The following is a 23,975-nucleotide window of genomic DNA, read 5'->3' on the forward strand; positions in this document are numbered from 1 at the left end:
TACCGGATCCGGTCCATACCATTTATTATTAATAACATCCTTCCACATAACCATGTCTTTAGTATCCATGGGGTCTCTTGTCATATGCCGATCTGCGGCAGACTGATCGTTGTCATTTAGAATTAAAAAATTAAGGGTAAAGAGCGCAAGAGAAAGTCTTTCCCTGGGGGATGCTGACTCAGCAATTCCCCCTTTTTGTTTTTGAAGCATTTCTTTTATGCTTCTATTAGCTCTTTCCACTATACCTTGTCCTTGAGGATTGTAGGGCAATCCGGTGGTGTGGGCAACCTGCATTTGTGCGCAAAAGGCGCGAAAACCATGGGAAGTATAAGCAGGGCCATTATCCGTCTTAAGTCTAAGAGGCGTTCCCCAAGCTGCCCAAGCTTCTAAGCAGTGTATTTTGACATGAGACACCTTTTCTCCTGCCAGAGGTGTGGCATGAATGACACCGGAAAAGGTATCGACAGACACATGTAAATATTTCAACTTACCAAATTCTGTCAGATGAGTAACATCCATTTGCCATAGGGCGTTTGGTCTCAACCCCCTGGGGTTTACCCCCACATGGGGAGGATGAAGAAAGGTAACACAAAATTTACAGGCTTTAACAATATCTCTTGCCACATGCCTGGGCAAATTATATTTTTTCCTAAGGGTATTTGCGGGTACATGATACAATTTATGAAAGTCTTTTGCCAATTCTACAGGATCAGCAGCAACCAGGGCCACAGCCCGAGCTGCCTGGTCCGCCAGGGCATTACACTTTGCCATCGGGCCCGGCAACATAGAGTGGGCGCGAATATGTCCAATATAAAAAGGGTGTTTTCTGTTTAAGATAAGGGATTGGATCTGTAACAAAACATTAGAAATTGTACTGGCCTGCTTAATTGAAGAAGCAACTTCAAGGGAAGCAATGGCATTTACAACATATAATGAATCAGAAAATAAGTTAAAAGGTTGATCAAATCTTTTAAAAACTTCAAGCACAATTAAACATTCAACAGCCTGTGGGACATTCGGCCGAAACTTAAAGACCACCGGCTGTTTGTGTCCTTGAACAAAAAAGGCACCTTGTCCAGATTTTGATCCATCCCTAAAGATGGTCAGGGCACTAACTAGGGGCTCCTTTGAAGTAACGACAGGAAAATACACTAGGTTTTTATTAACAATGGCAAGCAGGGGATGCTTAGGATAATGATTATCAATTACATTGGGAAACGAGCAAACAAGAATTGTATATGGAATGATTAATTTATCTGGAGTCTTTGCAAAGTGCATCAAACAATACTTTATGCCCAAAAGTGCTTGCTTAGCCACTAATTCAGGAAAATATTGAACTGTTCTTGCTCCCACAGAATTGCCATGAAGCCACCACAAGGGGCCATTTTGCCAAAGAACCCCCGTGGGATAATTTTTTGTTTTTAATATACATAAATCGATAGGTAATTTTAAATCAACCCGTGAAAGTTGAGCCCTAGACAAAGCTGCCTCAACCTTTTGTAGGGAATTTAGTGCCAAAGGTGTCAGGGATCTAGAGGAGGTGACTTCAGGGTCGCCCTCCAAAATGGCAAATAAAGGTAACAACTCTGACTGAGGGAGATTAAGAAACCCCCTTATCCAATTAATATCTCCTGCCAATTGCTGAAAATCATTAAGTGTTCTAAGGTGACCAGTTCGAATGGAAAGTTTTTGTGGCTTAATCTCATTGGGAGAAACAATGGTTCCCAGAAATTGAACAACACTAGTCTGTTGAACCTTTTCAGGGGCAATAATCAATCCCTTGTCAGCTAAGGTCTCCGTTACCCACCCAAACACCTTATGAAGAATCTCTATCAAGGGAGCAGCCAACAAGATATCATCCATATAATGGATAATCCGTACTTTTGGAAATTTTTTCCTAACAGGGGTCAATGCAGCCCCTACGTACAATTGACAAATTGTTGGGCTATTAGCCATCCCTTGGGGGAGAACTTTCCACTGATAGCGAGCATCCGGGGTTTCATGATTAACAGAGGGTAAGGTGAAGGTGAAGCGCTCCCTATCCTTCTCACAAAGAGGTATGGAAAAGAAACAATCCTTAATATCTAAAGCTAAAATAGGCCACTCTCGAGGTAACGCAGAGAGCAATGGAAGTCCCCTTTGGATGGGTCCCATAATTTGCATCTGGGCATTTACTGCTCTAAGGTCATGTAATAATCTCCATTTTCCGGAGGCCTTCTTGATCACAAAAATTGGGGTATTCCAAGATGACACTGAAGGTTCAACATGCCCCAGCTGTAGCTGTTCCTGGACAAGAGTTTGAGCCGCTTCCAATTTTTCTCGAGAGAGGAGCCACTGAGGAACCCATACCGCCTTTTGCGTTAACCAAGGTATGGGCACCGCACCTTCAGTGGAAGCCTTGTTTTCAGAGGCCCCTACGAAAAACCCAAACCCTTTCTGTCCTGCTTAGGAAGTGGCTCCATCGGCTCCTTGCATCCTTGGAGACATCGGCCAAGCCCCAAGGCTGGAACAAATCCTTGCTGTTTCATCATATTCTGACTGGCCTCAGAGTAATCATTAGTTAAAGTTAACTTCAACTGTTGCTGCACATCTCTTCCCCAAAGATTGACAGGGACGTTTACCACAAATGGCTGCATTTTTCCAACCTGGCCTTCGTCTGTTCTCCAAGTCAATTCTTTTGCACTTAACTGTGGGGCATCAGCATAGCCCAGCCCTTGTAAGGTCTGGGAGGATTTTTGAGTTGGCCATTGCTTTGGCCACTCCCCTCTTTGGATGATGCTTTTATCTGCCCCTGTATCCACCAGTCCCTCAAATCTTCTCCCTTCCACTTGGAGAGTTAGCATGGGTCTTTGGTCTAAAGTTATAGACAGGCATGTAAGGTTGACTCCAGTGGAGCCTAGCCCTTTATCTCCTCTCTTTATCTCCTTAGTAGGGAAGTTGCCATGAAGAGAAGGCAAAAGCAGGAGCTGTGCGATTCTATCCCCGGGAGAAATGGACACCACTCCATGGGGGACATGGCAGAGGACCTTGATTAATCCTCTCATTGTGGAGGAGGAGCGTCCTAAAACTATTCCTACAGTGCCTTCATCTAAGGGTCCTGTCATGTCCGTCTCCACAATCTGGACTCCCATCTGCTGTGTTAATACCCGTCCGGAGGTGGCACAGAGGTCCAACCCTGCGGAGCCTGAGGTTGCTCTTTTTGGCTGGGGGGTTGTTGCGGGTGCTGTCCGGGAGCCGGAGTCTGAAATACCCCATAAATTTTCGGGCCCTGGGGACGAGGGCCCTCCTTCCCGTTTTTTGGCTCTGGTTCCGAATCAGTGTTTGGAATAATTTGGGGGATAAGATGTCCATTGATGTCTCTAACTGACCTGCACTCGTTGGCCCAATGCTTTCCCTTTTTACAACGAGGACACACTCCTGGAGTCCTTGGCGGCCTGGGCGTGTTTCGTGCAGGACCACCATTCTGTGGGCACTGCCGTTTAAAATGTCCCAACTGGCCACACCGAAAACATCCTTTTCCTTTATTATCTTTTGCAGCCCTTGCAGCTGACAAGACAGCAGCCGCCAGCCCCGCATTGGTCAGGGGGCCACCCACTTCTCTGCAGACCCTTAACCAAGCTTCTAGGCTTTGGGTTCTTACTGGGATAATTGCCCTCTGACATTCCTTGGTGCTTTGTTCTAGATTTCCTAACACCCGCTCGGCTGTCTCTAGCATATGGGCAACAAAATCAGAAAATGGCTCATCAGGGGCCTGAATGATTTTTGTTAGATTGCCGGCCGTCTCTCCCTTATTTGGGAGGGCTCGCCAGGATTTGTAAAAAAGAGTATTCACTTGTCGATATACTTCAAAGGGATATCCTGTTTGATCTACAGCATAGGGTCCCTGCCCGAGAAGCATATCTACGGTCCAGTCCGGGTGCCCGTCATGGACATTTTGTCTGTATTGGGCTTGAGCCTTGTCCTGAGCAATAGACCGGAAATCGAGGAATTGCCCATGATTAAGACAGGTACGGGCTACCTCAAACCAGTCCGTGGGCGTCATTGCATAAACGGTCAGTCTTCGGAGCAGGGCAGTGGTATAATTAGCTGTCACTCCATAAGTCCGGACTGCCTCAACTAAATCCTTAAGCTGGGAGTAGGAAACCGGCTCAAGAATTCTCTCATTGGTAATGGGATTCTCAAAGACTGGGAAAGCGGCTGCTAACCGCGACCAGGTGCTCCCTTTTATAAAGTGACTCCGCCCCACCTCCGGGCACGGAGGGGGGGCCGACGGGTGAGGGCCAGCTCCTTTCCTCCTTTCTGGCTGCTGCGGTACTCTTATTGTTTGGGGACGCCACCCCCCATATCAGTCTGCCTCATACTCAGCCGCAGCCTCTTCTAAGTCTTCATTATCAGCTGGATCGAGCTGCTCTCCCTCCTCCTCTAACATTTCTTCCTCTGAGTCACTCACAGGATCACTGCATTCTTGGTTCTGCCCTTCCACATGTAGGGCTGAAAACCGGTTTGCCTTCAAAGAAGGGTATAGGGGTCTCCTTGAGACCCCCTCTTTGTGGTCATCCCTAAGACCCTTTTCCTTTTGTGAGGGCTGCAGTCCCTCCTGTTTTAATTCTTTAGGATCCTTTTGTCTTTTTTCCCTTTTTCTTTTAGGCCTATTTTCCTCCCCTTTACTGGATGCTGACTCTGTTAGACTATCCTGATGCCGTGTTAGTACTTTGCGTCCTTTCTGGATTAAATCAAACCCTCCCTCCTCGAGGCAAGTGCGCACCATCAAAAAGACAAACCACAAGAGAAGAAGCAATGCAAGCAACCAATAATCTACAGTAAACAGCATACCGGGGGATACTTACCGACGTCTCCTCTCCGCGTGTTGAGTTCTGGCTCCTGTTCAGCCTCTCGCGTGGTTCCCGGGTTTCGGCACCACTTGCGGCGAACGCCTTCTCGGCCTGTGAGGAAGAACGACCACCACACCAGGAGTCCTCTCAGATCACGCTTTATTGGAGAGCCTTATTGTTTGTAGGAGAGCTTGAGCGCAAGAGAGCGTGCACCCAAAACATGGCCGCTTATATAGGGAACAGGAACACGTGTCGTCCTATCATTGGTCGTCTGCCTTTCACCGTCACCAAGTGCCACGGGATTGGCTGGGGACTCTCCGTGGCTCGCGCATGCGCAAAGCCCAGGACCCACCGTCCGTCCCGCCAAGCACTGCCTAATATGGAGTTGTTTACCTCAACGCTGGAAGGGAGTGGGCGGAGTCTAATTGCGTTCGCCCCGGCTCCCCGCACTCAGGGACAATGCCCAGGCCCTGAGTTCAAGCCCCAGCACCAATACACACACACACACACACACACACACACACACACACACACACACACACACACACACACACACACACACACACACACACACACACACACACACACGCTGAACTGGAAGCATGATGCAGGTGGTAAAGTGCTATCCATGAGCAAGAACACCTAGAACAAGAGGCCCTGTGTTCAAAACTCTAGTATTGACACACACATTTTACTAATACCCCTTGAACAAAGAGTGCTACATTTTCATTTCGTCTGGGTATGTAGTGGGTCTTGCCTGGTAGTCAGAGAACTGAGTGACCCTCATCCTCCTCAGCTCCTCTCTTGTCACACTGAACATTCTTACTGAGATTTTCTCCCAATTCTACTCCCAATTCTACTACCTAGGCCCTGGGGGCAGGCTAGCCTGGTCAGTCAGTTCAGTCCCTTTCTTCAGAGGAAAAGAACCCCTGGAAAGAATTAAGACCAAGAAATGTAAGGACAGAGTGCTGAGCAATCAATAAGATTTAGTTGAGAAACTGGGCCCTACAGTGGGTGGCTTGGATTTCCACTTAGAAATTCAAGAGAATTATGTCAGTAGGGCAATCACATGACCACTTAATCCTTAAAACCATGGTTTCCAAATTCTGCCCCTAGGTGCTACAGAGAGTTCAGAGGCACCAGGTGTCATCTTACATTTTCTGGACAACACACAGAGAGACTGACTAAACAGCTGTCAGACACCACGCTGACAGGTACTTTGGTTTTGATATTAATTCATGCTCTATATTTTGCAATGATGTCATGCTATTTGCTAAGTGGTGGCTGTATTTTTTGGCAGTTGCTGTGATAAAATGCCACAAAATTAATCAGTGGAGAACAAAAAATCAAAGTGGCAATGATCATTCTGATTCTAAAGTTGAGAGTTGTGTGTACCTGTCCAATAGGAATGCCTGTCCTATGAGTCACTGTGAGGGTTTAGGAATAAAACGAATGCGTTATTTTTTGTTGTTGTTGGTTTGTTTTTTGGTCGGTCATGGGGCTTGAATTCTGGGCTTGGGCGTTGTCCCCGAGCTCTTCAGCTCAAGGGAGCACTCTACCACTTGAGCCACAGCACCACTTCCGGTTTTCTAGTGGTTTATTGGAGGTAAGAGTCTTCACGGACTTTCCTGGCCCGGCTGGCTTTGAACCATGGTCCTCAGATCTCAGCCTCTCAGGATTACAGGCCTGAGCCACCGGCACCCGGCAAATGCTTTATTTTTTTAATTTATAAAATTCTTTCTTTGAATGGGTCTAAGTTATTAAGAAATGTACATTATACTTTTTGAGCTTTTTCAATCAAGGTTAGTGCTCTACTACATGAGCCACAGCTCCACTTCCAGCATTTTGCTGGTTAATTGTTGACAAGAGCCTCATGGAATTTCCTGCCCAGGCTGGCTTTGAACCTCGATTCTCAGATCTCAGCCTACTGAGTAGCTGGGATTACAGGCATGAGCCACCAGCATCAGGCTTTATTCCAAGTTCTTTAAAGTGCATCCTCCCCTGGATATACTTGAAGTGAAAATGAAAATCATTTCCTGCAATTTGTCTTCCTTGTCAGGAAACAGGGCCAAGAGCTTCTAAACAGGGGTGCTGCCGTCCTCGGCTGGGGGGGGGTGACGTCACCCTTCTGGGATGACTTCATTTATGCTCTTTCTGGATGTGTGTCTGAAAGCAAACCCAACTTGAGGGAGGCAGGGCTGAGGGGAGATAGGGGGCGGGAGGGAAGAAGGGAGGGTAGGAAGCCCATACATATAGCATACAGCGCTCGACAAGTCCTGTGTGTAGAAGCCTTTAGAAGCTGATCGGCAGGGTCAAGTGGTCATAGTTCAGAAGGCAACGAGCCCTATGAATTGGCTCTTTGCTAAGGAAAATCTCACATGAGAATATTACTGGTGAGTCTGCTCTAGTAAATTTTTCTAAATTTTTGTTGTTGTTGTTGTTGTTTTTTGGGTCCGGTCGTGGGGCCTAAACTCTGGGTCTGGGCACTGTCCCTCAGCTCTTCAGCTCAAGGCTAGCACTCTACCACTTGAGCCACAGCGCCACTTCTGGCTTTTTTCTTATGTGGTGCTGAGGACTCGAACCCAGGGTCTGATGCATGCAAGGCAAGCGCTCTACCACTGAGCCACCTTCCCAGCCCCCCCTTTTTTTTTTTTGGTGGGTTGTGGAGCTTGAACTCTGGGCCTGGGCGCTGTCCCTCAGCTCTTCAGCTCAAGGCAAGTGCTCTACCACTTGAGCCACATCACCATTTCTGGTTTTCTGAGTGGTTTATTGAAGATAAGAGTCTCAGATTTTCCTGCCTGGGCTGGCTTTGAACTGCAATCCTCAGATCTCAGCCTACTGAGTAGCTGGGATTACAGGCATGAGCCACCCACGCCCATCTAAGTAAGTTCTTTAGCATGCAGAGAACTCTCAGAGGGCATGTGGGGGACCACCCACCACCACTTTCCCCAGGCTGGAGGCTCAGCTCCCCACTCTCCTGGTTCCGTGTACTTCCAAGTATAGCAGTAGCCAGGAGCCAAGGACGCAGAGGAGAGGAGGAGCTTGAAATGATGTTTTGCCTGCAATATGTCTACAGTGCCACAGAACTAAACTCTTCCCTGGCAGGCGGCGCCATCTACTCTAGGTGATTGCGTCTATGGAGAAGTGCTTTATGAAGCCAATGCCTGTCGTTTATCTGGAGAGTAGGGGTCAGACGATGGTCTGGGCTGTGCAATTTTGGTAGCACTTGAGGACTCTGCCACAGGAAGTATGAGGCAACAAAACCCCACAGACATGCACAAGGAGAGAGTCCAGGGTGGGGTGAGGAAGCTCTCACTCCTGGAGCTAAGCCTGAGGAAACACAGGAAGGGGGCCTGATCAGAAACCCCTAGAGTGAGAGGCCTGTAAAGGAATGAGTTGGGTCCAGTCCCAAACCCACTACCCAGAATGGAGCTGTGTTTAGACAGGGTCTTTAGAGGAGAAAGGGAGGTAAAATGAAGGGTTGTGCTTGGCCCAAATCCAATCTGACTGGTTTCCTTCTGAAAGGGGAAGATTAGGACACAGACACACAGAAGGCAGAGCGTACGAACAAGATGGCTGTATGGAAGCCAGAGAAGAAATCAGTAGTGACACCTGGGTCTCAAGTTCTAGCCTCTGGAACCAAAAGGAATAGACTTCTGTGCTCGTCTGTTATGGGGTCCCCAGCAAGTGAATAGGATGAAAAAACAAACAAAAATATAGCTGAGTACTGGTAGCTCAAGCCTGTAACCCTGGCTCCTCAGGAGAATGAGACCTGAGGATCAAGGTGTGAAGCCAGACTGGGCTGGGAAAGTCTGTGAGATTCTTACTCTAATTAACTACCCCAATGCTGGAAGCGGAGGAGCAGCATCAGCCTTGAGTAAAAAGCCAGGCAAGAGTGCAAGGATCTGAGTTCAAGCCTCAGTACTGGCACCAAAACACAAAACAAAACCTGGACTTAGAATGATATTCTGTCAGAGCCCTCCTCCAGATTCTCCTGCTCCTCAATGTAGTTGATGTCTGTTCCTTTCTCTTGCCACCACAAAGACGAGATGTGATTCTTATATTATACTGATGCTAATAATTAGTCCTCACTTACTAGACATGTGTAGAAATTTGCCAAGCTTTCTGTTACTTACTTCTCCCAGCTACTCTTGGTATTTCAAGTTCACCGTGTAAGTCCCTTTCTTTCATCAGTGAATTTAAATTGCTAATGTGTTACTTGTCTAGCTGCTCTTTATCAAATGACATTTGGGGGTGTTTCTTTTCAACTCAGAAAGCCAAGTGAAGGGATTGATTGTTTAATTCTTGTTTTCTGCTGTACGCTTTAAGCTTGGCAGAGACCCGAACTGGTTTAGAGGACATCAATTTACAAGGGCCTCAAACTTGGAAGGACTCTGAGTATGAAGATGGAAATGTCCCTATGGTCCAGAGTAGATTTCAGAATACAATTCATTGCTCAACTAGTGGCTTAACGTGAACACACAGGACAAAGAGGACCAGGGGATGAAAATAATTCAATGCATTCTTATCTCAATGGAGAGCAGAAAATTCACAATCTCTATAGAGGCCTTCAGCATCTCTCCTGGAATTAGGGTAGAATTATGTTGCAGTTAGATATTGGAGGGATAGAGCTAAGAGGAAGAGGGGGAGGGGTGATCTGTGTCTTTGGTGGCAATGACAGCTATTGTCACTCCAGGTTTAACCCATCATAGCATTGTATATTCCATAGTTAGGGTTTGTGGGGACAGCTCTCCTCAAATAACTGAGGATGTAGTGTTTAGATGCCCAATATTGAACTACATGTCTAATGTGGAACTGGGATTCAAAAAGGTGTGAACAAGCCAGGCACCAGTGGCTCACATCTATAATCCTAACTACTTAGGAAGCTCAGATCTGAGGATCATGGTTCAAAGCCAACCTGGGCAGAAAAGTCTGAGACTGTATAGTCAATTAATTCCAAAAGACTTGATTGGGTACAAAAATGGAATGCTGCTCACTTTCTTTTCTTTTCTTCTTCTTCTTTTTTTTTTTTTTTTTGGTCGGTCGTGGGGCTTGAACTCTGGGCTTGAGGGCTGTCTCTGGGCTCTTCAGCTCAAGGCTAGTGCTACCACTTGAGCCACAGTGCCACTTCTGGCTTTTTTCTTTTTTCTTATGTAGTGCTGAGGAATTGAACCCAGGGTCTCATGCATGCAAGGCAAGCACTTTACCACTGTGCCACCTTCCCAGCCCCTCCGTTTTCTGGTGGTTTATTGGAGATAGGAGTCTCAGGGTCTTTCCTGCCTGGCCTGGCTTTGAACCCTGATCCTTAGATCTCAGCCTCCTGAGTAGCTAGGATTACAGGTGTGAGCCACTGGCGCCTGGCTGTTGCTCACTTTCTTTTTCTTTCTTTCTTTCTTTATTTTTTGGGTCCAGTTGTGGGGCCTGAACTTTGGGCCTGGGCGCTGTCCCTCAGCTCTTCAACTCAAGGGCTAGCACTCTACCACTTGAGTCACAGCGCCACTTCCGGCTTTTTTCTTTTTGCTTATGTGGTGCTGAGGAATCGAACCCAGGGCCTCATGCATGCAAGGCAAGCGCTCTACCACTGAGCCACCTTCTCAGCCCTGTTGCTCACTTTCTATGGTAACTAATCATAGCTCATTGCCTCTCCTACCCAGCTCTGCCTTGCAGTCACTGAAGACATTCTCCTTAATTATGGGGATAGGACTGCTAAATCTTGGTGTACATACATCTAGGCTTTTCTATACACACCACACACATACACTAATACACATACATACACTACACTTCACATAGATGAAGTATAGTAGCTTTTGCTCAGACTACAATGTATTTTATACCTGGTTGTCCTAACAATGCATAATGAACATATTTCTCCACGTTACTAAATGTGTATCCTACTGAGGTGTTTTAGTGATCCTGTAATATGTATTGCATACTCAATTTACTGTTCATTTTATCTGTTAAGACTCTTTTCAGCTGTTCCTAGTTTTCTGATGCTTGTCAATATCACTTTACTAATTAAAATTTTATTTTCAGGGACTGGGATTTTAAATCAGGGCCTTGAACTTGCTCCACTAGGATTCTACCACTTGAGCCATGCCTCAGCACGGCTTTTTTTTGTGGTTACTTTGGAGATGAAGTCTCCAGGACTTTTCTGTCCTGGTTCATTTCAAACTGTGATCCTCTGGATCTCAGCACACTTAGTAGTTAGGAATATAAGCCTAGCCCACTCACTGCATGTTGTATTATACGTTCTTATGCATTTACTGGTTGTTTTCTTAGGACAGGTTACTTGGGGTACAACCTGAGGTTGAAGAGTGTGGATGTTTGCCAAGTGACCATGGCTCCAGCCTGTAATTCCTGTAATCCTAGCTACTCAGGAGGCTGAGATCTGAGGATCACAGTTCAAAGCCTGCCTGGGCAGGAAAGTCCATGAGACTCTTCTCTCCAATTAATCAAAGAAAAAGCTGAAAGCAGAACGCTAGCCTTGAGCAAAAGGAGGCCGGGGACAGCGCCCAGGCCCAGGCCCAGAGTTCAAGCCCCACGACTGGCAAAAAAAAAAAAAAAAAGAGGTTTGATGATCATGAACATTTTGCTATTTATCTCTTTATTCACTATTTTATTCACATTAATTGTATTCTATACAATGTTATTGCATATATATTGTGTATTGTCATTATATATACATGAAATTATAGTCTATTGATGCATACAAGGTACCCAACCTCACTCACCAATCACTCTTACTATAGTCCTCCTCCATCACTCTTCACTCCTTAGAATTTCAACAGGTTTCACTATTCTATTTTTACACGTGCCTATAAAGTACAGAGACCTATTCACTCTGGTTCCTCAACCCTAACAGAACATGTTTTACTTTTCTCTCATTCATTCATTCATTTTTCTTAGTGTACATTAATTCTACCAAGGGGTTTTACCATGGTATTTCCCATGTGTTTATATTGTATTTAAATCAGAGTAAGCTACTTTATAGCTCTTTCCTTACTCCTACCTCTACTGTCAACAGCTTTTAGTGAGATTCCTTATGTGATCCTCATACATAGGTGTGAATGAGTTCAATATTATTCAGCCTCTATCCTTCTTCCCACCCCTTCTTTATCCCCAGTCTATAATCAGGTTCTATGTACACACGTATATATATGTGTATGTATATATGTATAGATGTATGTATGTCTTTAAAGTCTAGTTCTGCCAGGCACCAATGGCTCATGCCTGTAGATACTTAGGCTGCTGAAATCCCATCAGTGGTTTGAAGCTAGCTGGGGCAGGAAAGTCTGTGAAATTCCTATCTCCAATTAACCAGAAGGGGTACTGTGGCGTAAAGTGGTGGAGTGCTAACCTTAAGCAAAAGAGCTCAGGAAGAGAGTCCAGGCCCGCAGTTTGAACCTCATGACTGACAAAAAAAAAAAAAAAGAGTCTAGATTCTATAAATGAGTATGCACCCATTTATTTTATTTGCTTTTCTCCTCCTGCGTTGGTCATGAGGCTTGAACTCTGGGCCTGGACACTGTCCCTCAGCTCTTCAGCTCAAGCGAGCCCTCTACCACTTGAGCCACAGAGTTACTTTCGGTTTTCTGAGTGGTTTATTGGTGATAAGAGTCTCATGGACTTTCCTGCCTGAGCTGGCTTTGAACTGTAGTTCTCAGATCTCAGCCTCCTGAATAGCTAGGATTACAGGTGTGAGCCACTAGTGCCCAGCTATTTTATTTATTTTTTTGTGCTGGTCCTACCTCTATGAACTCAGGGCCTGAGATCTGCTCCTCAGATTTTTGTGCTCAAGGCTAGACTATTTGAGCTATAGGTCACTTGTAGCTTTTTGGTGATTACTTGGAGATGAGGATTTCATGGGCATTGCTGCCCAGGCTGGCTTTGAACCACAATCCTCAGATCTGCCTCCTGAGAAGGATTACAAGCATGAGTCATGGTGCCTGGCATGCACGCACATGCACACACACACACACACACACACATTTTTGCCAGTCAGGGCTTGTGTGCTGTCCTTGAGCTTTTGGGCTCAAGACTAGCTCTCTGCCACTTGAGCCACAGTGCTACTTACGGCTTTTTGGTGGGTAATTGGAGATGAGTTTCATGCCTAGGCTAGCTTCGAACCAAAATCCTCAAATTTCAGTTTCCTGAGTAGTTTAAGATTATAGGTCGCACCAATATTTTTCAGGTAACAAATGTATATACTGTTTCTGGATACCGAGGTTCGGGGTTTAATGTTCTACTCATCAGCCCTACAGAGGGGTGACCCTGCTTCTCAGTTATCAGTGGCTACCATGAGGATATTGGGGTGGGGGGAGGCACTCTGGGGCAGGCTATGCATTTCCAAAGGGAAAGCAGGGACTAAGTTTCAGCATCCTTTTCCTGTGGATCGGAGGGAACTGCGGTTCTTGGGATGCAATAACAACTAGGTGGGAGATTTCAGCAATTTTGGGGCACTCCTCTGCGTCTAACCTGGCTTGGTTGAATGCTCCAAAGCATTCAGGGGCAAGACTGCGGCCCCAGGGTCCCGCCGGCAGCAGCACCTCCGGGCGGCGATGAGCTGATTCAGTTCCTACTTTGTCCTCCCTGGTCTCTGTCGTCTCGGGTGTCGGTCCTCCCGGCTCCTGTCCTCCCTTAGTCCCCGAGCGACAGGACCGGGTAGAGTCTAGACGTGATTTCCTCTCATTGTCCTGCCTTCCTCCTTGCCCCTCCGTACCCCACTTTCCGTCCCGGTGGGCCGACGATGGCGGGGGGGGGCGCCCAGCCCCGCACCTCCGCGCTGTCCCTACGCCGGCGCTCCGGGGCGGGCGCACGCACCGGGCATCCACCCCGTTGGGTTTCCTTCTGGGGCTGGCGGCAAACTTCACCCTGACACTGTAGAAGCTCCGCCCGGCCACCCTCGGGGGGGGGGCAGACCTGGTGCCGCGGGTCGCCAGGCCCCCTTCTTCGGGGGCCCATTGGGAGGGCGCGCGGCCCCGGGGCAGGGACACCCTGGCAGGACAGGAGTTGGGGTGCTGTGGGGAGGCCCGTGGCGCAGGCGGCTAAGCCTGGACTCGGCCCCTTCCCTCCCCGCACGCCCCGCCCCGTCCCCCTCCGCCCCGCCCCGTCGAGGTCCCCTCCTCCAAGCCTTCCCCCGCCTCCCCGCCGAGGTCACCCTCCCCTCCCCGCCGAAGTCCCCGCCCCTTCTCCCTCCTCCTCCCCACCCCGTCCAAGTCCCCTCTCCCCCTCTTCACCCCGGATCCCTCTCCCCCCCTCCCCACTCAGCCGAAGTCCCCGCCCCCTCCTCCCCGGTTCCCCGCCCCGCCGAGGTCCCCTCCCCCAGCCCTCCCCACCCCGCCGAGGCCCCCCTCCTCCAAGCGCCGCGCGCTTGCGCTCGCGGGAGCCGCGGGAACCCGAGACGAGCAGCCGGCTCCGCGCGGCCTAGGGCGCCCGGGCGGCCGCGGCCTCTCCCTCCCCCACCGCTCCCGGAAGCGCGGGGCGGGGTCCCCGGCCGGGCCGCGGGGGCGGCGCGGGGGCCGGGGCGGGGCGGGGCGCCGCGGCGCTCGCGGGCTGGGCCGGCTGTGCGCGCCCACTCCGGCTCCAGGCGGCCACCGCGCGCGGGCCCAGGCCGTCCGGCTCCAGCCCAGCTCAGCCCCGCGGCGCAGCGGCAGCGGGAGCGGCTCGCGCGAGGCCCCGCGCCCCTCGCAGCCTTCCCCCCCACCCCCCGCCGGGCGCGGTGCATGGAGACGCGGCCCGCCGTCCGTCGCTGAGATCCCCCCCCACCCCCGCCTCCACCCGCCGGGGTGCGGCGGCCTCGGGCCCCTGCCCGCCCCGGGCTCCCGCCCGCCCCGCCGCCCGCGGATCGCCGCGGCCCGGCCGTCGGAGGCCATGGCCCACTCTCCGGTGCAGTCGGGCCTGCCGGGCATGCAGGTAGGCAGGCGGCCGGCGCGGGGACGCGGGGTCGCGGGGACGCGGCCGGGCGGAAGCGGCAACTTGGCGGTTGTAAACACGGCGCCCCCCTCGCTCCCTTCCGGGGTCGCTCCCTTCCGGGGTCGCGCCGGGGAGGGGCTCCGGCGCGAGGGCGGGGGACCCGGCTTTGCCCGAGCCCTGGCGTCTGGGGTGTCGGGGGGTGAGCCTGCGTGGTGGGGCCCGCGGCCTGGGTCGGAACCTGGGGGTGTCGGCGCCCCAAGTCACGCTGTTTGCTGCGGGCCCGTCCCCGGGAGGAGGGAGGGAGAAATGCCCTTGGAGGAGGCCCTGCCTGGCCCCCCGAGTCCCGGGCGGGTTAGGGGGGGTGTCCTCGATCTCTCTCCTCCCCTCCCCGGAGTCGCGCGAGGGCCCCGGCCGGGCAGGGAGGGGCGGGGCGGGGCGCCCGGAGGCGCGGGCGGAGGGGGACGCGGAGCCCCGCACCCAGGCCCGCCGCGGGCGCCGGGACGCTCGGCCGCCACCCCGGGAGCTGAGTTAGGCAGCGGGCCGGTGGTTCTCGGCCGGCCCCGCGCCCGTCCACACTCGCGGGCATCCCGGCCTGCCGGTGACTTTCATTGTATTTTTATTTTTTAATGGGGGAGGGGGGGAGGGCGGGACGGAGACGTTGCATTTCAGATCTAGGCAAACGTGTCGTTCAAGTTGTTCGCCATTAGGGACTTGTTTGAAGCTCTTGGCGGAATAAAACCCCGCGGTTGCTTGGCTAACTTGTCGCGGTCGCGAGCGCTCTTTCCGTGGCCGGGTATTGCCATCGCAGCCCTACTCGCCCCAGCCGGGGCACCGGGCGAGGCAGCACGAGGACTTCCAGAGGACATCAGACAGCCAAGTGGATTGCTATTGTATAGATGGCAACAGGCTCCTCTTTCTCTTGTCTCTGTCTCCAGGGCTGAGATGTGGGGTTCCCGGGGAGGGGGGGGCTTAGGGTGTATGGAGGCAGTATCTGACACCCTCCCCTCACCCCTTACCCAGGGTCTGAGGACCTCCCCTACCTCCAACCCCAGTGAACTTAACTCCCTTCCTCCTCCCACTGAGAGAGAAGACTGGATTTCATTGTTCAGATCTGAAATCCGGAAAAATAGGAACTCAACAGTTACCCGGTTAATGGCAGCTGGAATGTTCAGTCTTGTTTCTGGTGTGCGGTGTCGTCTTCTTAAGGGATAATAAAATCAGTATCCGGAAAGTGATTGGGAATAGAGTTGGAGGAGAGTCTCAACTTGAAGAGGTTTACATTTAACATGCATTTAGAAACTAAGCTTCTGCTCACCACCAGACCCCCCTCCCCCCCAAAAAACAAACAAACATGTGGCTTCTTGGTGTTTCCTGAAGCTCCCGCTTTGGTTTACATGTAGAGACGTGAAGGTCAGGGTGAATTGGGTGAAAAAGCGATTCTTAACCAGCAGAGCAAGAAGGACTTCTTGTAACATTTACAATTCTTTTTTTTTTTTTTAAATCAATATTTCTTTTCAACAGAGTATTACAACATATTAATGGGACTGTGGTCCAGCCCTGATCTAGCACACTCACAAATATCTCACTTGGGCAGTGTGTGTTTGTGAACAGTGAGGCAGTTTGAGGAAGGTATTAGAGCATCCTTCTGGCTAAATTAGTACTAGATGGTAGCCTGGTAGTTCTGCTCTCTGCACTTTTTCTTTCACGTGCCAGTACTGGTTCCTGAACTTACAGCCTGAGTGCTGTTTCTTAGCTTTTTCACTCAAGGCCGGTACTCTACTGTGTGAGCCGTTTCTCCACTTCCTGCTTTTTTTTTTAGTAGTTAATTGGAGATAAGAGTCTTCCGGATTTTCCTACCCTGGCTGGCTTTGAACACAAGACTCACATCTCAGCCTCCTGGGTATCTTAAGATTACAGGTCACCAGGCAGGGCCCAAATTCTTAATCTTGGAAACAGATTGGCCTCTCAAAGAGAGGGTTATTTCCTACATGTTCTTGACAGGGGAGCTGTGTTTAATTTCTCAATAGTACAAAGATAACATTTTTCTCAATAGGAAAGACCAAGAGTTTTCAGCAGTTCTAGCTTCAGAGTATTAAGTAACTTCTGATGGTCATTCCTGTACTTGTACAGGAATTCACAAGCCGGATGATACAATTTTGGTGCTTACTCCCTCACAGAAAAAAAAAACTTAATTTCAACTTGGAATTAGTAGTTGCTAATTGCCCTAGAAGGCTTCCTTAAGAGCTGTTGGTGAGGATTAAATTAAAGGTACACCTAGCTTTGACTGCCAGGATAAAACTGGAGAAGTTGGCATCCTCCTTCCTCTGGATCTCAATCCCCTCTTCCTTGTCTCCTGACAAGGGCTTATAAGGAATTGGCTTAAAGGTTTGGAAAGACCGTATAGTGAATTCGGGAGGCCTAAGCAAGAATGCTTATAGAGTATGCCAAATGAAGGACCATTTTAGTGTGAAGACTTAATTTTCTATGTCTTGCAGATCATTTTTTTTTATGCCTCTTGATTCTTACTGGCACCTAGTGAGGCATTGGTATTACAACATTTAAAGCTGTGGAAACTAAATTGAATGGATCCAGGTTAAAGGAGTACATTGTGAGGCAAAAATATGTGATTGGAAAACAGGTCTTTCTTGTCTTGAAGCTCATACTCCCACTCAGCATGGTATTGGTGTTTTATTGTTACTTTTACAAACATTACAGATCATTTCATTCCAGATTGTACTTGCTGAAGAAATTAGGAGCACAAAATGGATGTTTTATTTATTCAACCAGCAGCTATTATTGACCACCACGGTGTAGTCTTTGGTGAGGGGGATTAATAGCTGTACAGTTGAATGTTTAATGAAGTTTGCTTGTCTTTTCCTTTTTTCCCTTCTGTACTCCAGTTCTGTATTACCCTAGGGAGAAAAGTCAAAATAATGAACCGAGTGTGATAACTATGAATAAATATAAAGAAATGGGTTGGTTTGTTTCTGCACGTGTTCCTGTGTCCATTGAATAGTCAGGCATGGCTTCACTTAAAGGCTGGTGCACAGCTATCCTTGAGTCTGCATATTGTGCTTTAAAAGAATTTGAGTGGGGCTGGGAAGTTGGCTTAGTGGTAGAGTTCAATTCCTCAGCACCACATAAGCAGAAAAAACCCGGAAGTGGTGCTATGGCTCAAGTGGTAGGGTGCTAGCCTTGAGCTGAAGAGCTGAGGGACAGTGCCCAGGCCCAGAGTTCAGGCCTCAGGACCAACGAAGAAAAGAAAAAAAAAGAACTTGTGTTTTAGAGATTTATTGTACAGAATTTTACCAAGCACCTTTCAATTTTTTTGTGTGTGTGCTGGTACTGGGGCTTGAACTCAAGGCTAGAGTCTATCACTTGAGCCACAGCTCCACTTCTGACTTTTTTTTTTGGTGGTTAATTGGAGATAAAGAGTCTTAGACTTTTCCTGCTCTGGCTGTCTTGAACCTCGATCCTCAGGTCTCAGACTCCTGATCAGCTAGCCTACAGGTATGAGCCACCAGTGCCGGCCCATCTTTTTAACTTCTATGGACTGTGACCCTTGTAGGAAAATTTGCATCAGGTCCAGAAACTCAAGTTTGAGGAGACAGCTGCTTCCTAGCACTTGAGAGGCACTGTTGGAATGCGTTTTATTTACAAAAGGGAGCTGGTTGCAACACTGAAGGGAGTCCACAGCCCACTGGTTTGTGAACACTACCTTAATTAGAGAGATCACAGATATAGCAGGAGCATGAGTTAATTCAGAATGTTTCAGGGTTATAAATTGATGATACTCTCTTCCTTAGCTGAACACTTACAGTGCTATTGTTGCTGGCATTCTACCTCCCCTCCTCTTTCCTTGTTACTTGGGGTAACCTACCCCTGCTGTGAGGAGTACCCTGGGGGTACTGAGGCCTTTAATGACTGGAGAGGCCAGGAGAAGAAGTCTAATAGGACAGCTGCATGTAATTGTACTTAAGTGCTCCAGCATTCTCCCCCCCCCCCCCTTGCATGTCACATTTCCCCAGTGTCTTTAATTGTTGTTTCGTTGGGAAATCCTGCTGTGTTGCCTTGATGCCATCAGCCCCCATGGAGTGTCCCAAGTGGGAATGTCCCAAGTGGCATCTGGCGTTTAGGCTGAGAGCACCCTGAGATAAGACTGTTGTGCGGCCCGGGTTCAGGGTCTTGCAGCCCTGCTCTAGGCAGAAGCCAGCAGAGGTCTGGGCTGTGGGGCCTGATTGCTTGGAGCAGATTGCAGGTGTATGACTGGGCTGCATTGTAGTGTGGGGCACAGACCTGGGATGGGGTTTACCGTCTAGCTGGGGCCAGGGCTGGGCTCTGGGCAGTGGGAGGCAGGGCAGTTTTGCTCTGTCCTGACTGACTGTTCTCAGCTGCAGGTGGGCGCTCAGTAGACAGACGGCTGTCTTAGAAGGCCTTGGAGAGAATGATGGGGCGCTCAGGTGTCCTTGGGCAGCCAAGGTGACACAGGCTTCACAAAGACGCAGGTGGTCTGACCTCATGGGACAGTGTACAGCCCTGTATGTACCCCCTTGCTAGTTTATGGCTTTTGCCTGCTGCCCCGTGCCGCTGGAGATACAAGGAAGTGAAGACGCCCCTTAACGGCGACTGGAACTTGGCTTTGTAAGTCGTACACGTCTCTCAGGCTTTCAGGTTCCTTCCTCTCGGTCACCACCTTGCAACAATGGTAAGGACTCCTTTTTCTTGAGAGATGATTGGTAGTGTTGGGGATTGAACCTGTGTCCTTGGAGCATGTTTGGCAGATGTTCTACCACAGGTCAGTCACATTCTCTGTTATTTTGGTTGGGGAAGGATATCAGATTTTTTTTCTTTCTGTACTGATACTGGGTCTTTTTTTTTTTTTTTTTTTTGGTCATGGGGCTTGAACTCTGGCCCTGAGCACTGTCCCTCAGCTCTTTAGCTCAAGACTAGCATTCTACCACTTGAACTACAGTGCCACTTCCAGTTTTCTGGTGTTTTTTTTGGAGATAAGAGTTTTACAGACTTTCCTGCCGGCTGGCTTTGAACCGCGATCCTCAGATCTCAGCCTCCTGAGTAGCTAGGATTACAGGCGTCAGCCACTGGCGCCTGGCTCCGATACTGGGTCTTGAACTCGGTGCCTTATGTTTTCACTTGGCTATTTCTACTCATGGCTGGTGTTTTACCACTTGACCCATGCTTCTAGCTCAGCTTTTTTACTGATTAGTTGGAGATGGAGTCCAGAGGACTTTTCTCCCTGGGCTGACTTATAACCTTGATCTACAGATAACAGTCTTCTGAGTAGCTAGGATTACAGGCTTGAGCCACAGTTGCTGATTTTGTTGTTGTTGTTGTTGTTATTGGTTGCGAGGCCTGAACTCAGCTTCTTTGTGCTCAAAGCTGGCACTCTATCACATGAGCCTCAGTGCCACTTTTGGTTTTTGAGTGGTTAATTGGAGATAGGAGTTTAACAGGGACTGTTCTGCCTGGGCTGGCTTTGAACTGCGATCCTCAGATCTCAGCCTCCTGAGTAGCTAGGATTATAGGCATGAGCCACTGGTGCCTAAGATTTTTTGTTTGTTTGTTTTTGTTTTTTTTGTTCAGTTGTGGGGCTTGAACTCTGGGCCTGGGCACTTTAGCTCAAGGCAAGTGCTCTACCATGTGAGCCACAGCCACATTGCTGGTTTTCTGGTGGTTAATTGGACTTTCCTGCCCTGGCTGGCTTTGAATTGTGATCTTCAGATCTCATCTTCCTGAGTATCTAGGATTACAGATGTGAGTCACCAGCGCCTGGTTTTAAGTTATCTTTTCCCCCCACTTAAGCACCCTAAACAGACGTAAGACCCTGAAAAAAAATACACAAGGGATATCTGAATCAGCAGTGTTACAGGTGTCCACAGCCTTGTAATCAGAGACATGGGACATTGTATGCTATTGTAGCAAGCAAATGTAAGCCTTGCTTTATTTTCCCTAATCTAAGCCTTCCAAAACAAGGAGTAATTTACCACTGGGAATGACCAGGACCTAGGTATCCTCCCACCCAAGACATTTGGCACTGAGATGTTTAATACATTCCACTACAAAGACATAAGTTACTAGCCATGAAGGCTACAGACCGGCCTGCTCCCTGTGTCTGGCTGCACCACAGCAGAGGGAGAATGTGCTTCTATTTCCTGAGCTCGCTCTGGCCACACACAAGATTTCATTAGTGATTACTACTCCATCTAAGGCCCATAAAAAGCTTTAGCAGGGAGGGTCGGGTGGAGCCTACTTCCTGTAGGTATGAGTTTCCAAGTGGGCAAATCTGAATCACAGGAAAAATCTGCCCAAATAAAGAGCTGAGTGGCAAGGCGCTGTGAGACTCCTGGACTCTGGCCTGGAGGGCGTGCCATGTAAAACCAGTGTTCAGCCCTCGGTAACTGTCCTACCACATCTGGAACCAACAGCTGCCTGAAGAGCCCCTTCAGCACACACGGGAAGAGGCAGCCCCGCTACACCATCAGAATGGTGGCTCTAAGAGGGTACAAACCACCCACAGGGATGGACAGTCACCAAGCACAGACATCACATGCCCCCAGACAATAGAACATCTATCTCATCCAAGCCTTCTTGAAGGACACTTGGTCACCGGGTGCTATGTGAAATACTAGCAAGAACAATCCTGCATCTGCCATTAGAAGCAAATGTTCCAGACCCCTCCAAAGAATTCATTCAGGTTAGCCACATGCTGGTAGCTCCTGCGTATATTGCTAGCTACTGGGAAGATGGAAGAACAGTCCAGGAAGAGAAGCCTGAGAGACTTCATCTCAGTGGAGTCTGGGCATGGTGGCCTGTCATGCTAGTTACAACAGGAAGCAAAAAATAGGTAGATCACGATCCACGCACATACCTAGGCAGGAAAACAACCAGTGCAAAAAGGGCTGGAGGCATGGGTCAGCAGTGGGGCGAGGTTGAACAAGAACGAGCCCTCAATTCAAATTCAAACCCCAGCCTGCCCCCTCTAGCTCCCCCTGGTTGATGGAGAACATTTAGACATTGCTGTGTGTTTGGGTTTCAGGCATGCATCATCTGTGGACTTGGCCTTTTGTAGGGAAGGATTTAGTTTTCTTCTTGCCACCCTCCTCTTCCAGTGAAGTCGCAGGGTAACTCTGGTTAGGTCAGTGTGTGTGAATGCTGCCACCTATAGTAGCCACGATTGTTTTTCAGATAGCCGGAATGGGAGTGTACTGGCAGTGGGAACTTTTAGAAGGCTGAGCTGGAGTCTGTTGTGCGGGCCTCCCCAAAGCCTGGTGAGCACGGGGACGCACCGCTCCATCCTCTGTGCTTCCTCTGCCTTCTCTCCAGGTCCCTCCTGCTGCCGTTTCCTGTACTTCCTGCCATCCTGCCTTCTTGCCTGGTGTGGTGTGCTCAGTTCTTCTGTAAACAGAGCCCATGTCTTTATTTTTACCTTTTCCTTCCATGGATAATTAATTTGACCTGGTTGGTATAAAGTCATTAGTAAACATTATTTTCTTATAATTTTATTTTTTTCAGTATTGGGGATGCACCCCTGAGTTGCTCACTCTACCACCGAGCTGCATCTCAGTGCTCCAGAATTTTTTTTTCCTTTTTGAGACAGGGTTGCATTGTGTAGCCCGGAACCCATGACTCTCTGGAATGCTGGGATTATGTGTGTGTGCTATCACTCCCTGAGGGCCTCTGGAACTTGGATGGCACGAGTCCACGTGTTGAGCCTCTGGGGTGGCTTTGTGCTGGACTGCATGCCAGCATTGGGCTTCCTGCGGGATGGAATGGTGTCCTTGTAGGACAGGAATGGCTCCCTGTGCTCTGCCCAAGACTAGCATCAAGACAGTGCCGTTTGTGCCTTGGTGCCAGCGCCAGTCTGCTTTCACCTGTTGTGACAGTCGTCAAGGTTGTGCAGCTCTGGTCTTTTCTGTTGCGTTTTCTTTGATTCCCCTCCTTCATTTCTGTGTTCTCCCCTTCTGAGAGTCTCACTTGGAGCCTGGGGCTCCTGGACTGGTCCATTCTCACCCTGTAAAAAAGCAATTTTCTGGTGTTATTTTCGCTTGGCTTTCTGGGCAGTTGTCTCAACTTTATCAGCTCTTCTAATCTGTATTTCACGTCTGCTCTTGATTTTTAAAATCTAAGCTCTTTGATTCTCAGGATGCTCCTTTTTTATTGTAGTCTTCTGGCTTTGCTTGAAATATCTGCTTTTATCTCCCATGCGCGATTCTATTTCTCCAAGGTTCTACTTTTTCTCTTTCTTTTATTGTTGGATTTGATCTCTGTTTCTTGTGATACAAACCGCCCTTGAGTGTCTTCTAATCCTTACGAGTGAGGATTGCACAGTCCCGCACTTGGGTTTGTTATTGAGACAGGCTTTCATTGTGTGCCCTGAGCTGGGATTACAGTTGTGTGCCACCCTACCTGGCTGCAAGGGGCTTTTTGCCCTTAGTGCTATTACTATTAGGCATTCTTGTTGGACAGGGCAGGCAAGAATTGTCTTGGTCATTTCCCCCACTTCCTGAGGAAGCCTACGGTTCTTGTCTGGTAGTAGACTAGACTCACATTGGGATCTGGTGTGGAAGGAGTGGGAGTTTTCTTCTCCCATCTGGGTCATGTGCTGAGGTCACTGAGTCCCCAGAACCCCTCCCCCCATCCTCTGGGCCTGCGGACATCCCCATGTCCCCTGCGCACCTTCTGGCCTTCTCCCTCTGGACTGGTTCTTTCCACCACGGCATCATGGCGACCCCCTTTTCCATCTCTTACCAGAAGCCATGTGCTTCACCTGAGTGTGTGGAGGAGGGGTGGTATCCCTCGCAGCACTGCCCCGCCCCACCCACAGCCCTGCTTTTCCCTTCTTGCCTAGAGAACATGTCCCTGGCAGGGTGAGGAGAAGGCCGCACGCGCACATGTGTGTGCACGGTGGCAGGGTGCACGGGCCAGGCCTTCTGGTTGTCTAGCCTCGTCCTGACCTGACTCGCCCTCCCTGCCTGGCTCACTGGCTTCAGGTGCCTCTGTATGCTTGGTGCGGACAGTTCTGGAGAGCAGGGGATTCAGTACTGTGAACTAAGTTGACACTTTGCTTTCTCCAGCTCTAGTTTATTTTCGAATGTGGGTCTAATGCACCCCTTCTCCCCAATCCATGTGCTGGAAAGCTTGATCCCCAAATCTGTGTCTTCATGTGTGTTGGATGTGGGGCCTGTAACAGGCAGTGAGGCTCCCGGAAGT

At 49.3% G+C, this 23,975-nt stretch overlaps 1 protein-coding gene across 1 annotated transcript in view; it reads left to right on the plus strand.

Annotated features, from left to right (window-relative positions):
* The first annotated feature begins 14,425 nt into the window (after positions 1-14,425).
* The window catches only part of Stk24 (serine/threonine kinase 24), a 79,864-nt gene continuing 70,314 nt past the window's right edge, over positions 14,426-23,975 (plus strand). The window contains exon 1 of the mRNA XM_070002706.1: positions 14,426-14,747. Within this exon, the coding sequence (XP_069858807.1) occupies positions 14,706-14,747 (42 nt within the window). The 5' untranslated portion in view covers positions 14,426-14,705. The remainder of the gene's footprint in view (positions 14,748-23,975) is intronic.

The sequence above is a fragment of the Dipodomys merriami genome, unplaced genomic scaffold (assembly GCF_024711535.1).
Source record: "Dipodomys merriami isolate MVZ:Mamm:240054 unplaced genomic scaffold, mDipMer1.0.p SCAF_6, whole genome shotgun sequence".
In the NCBI taxonomy this organism is placed as follows: Eukaryota; Metazoa; Chordata; class Mammalia; order Rodentia; family Heteromyidae; genus Dipodomys; species Dipodomys merriami.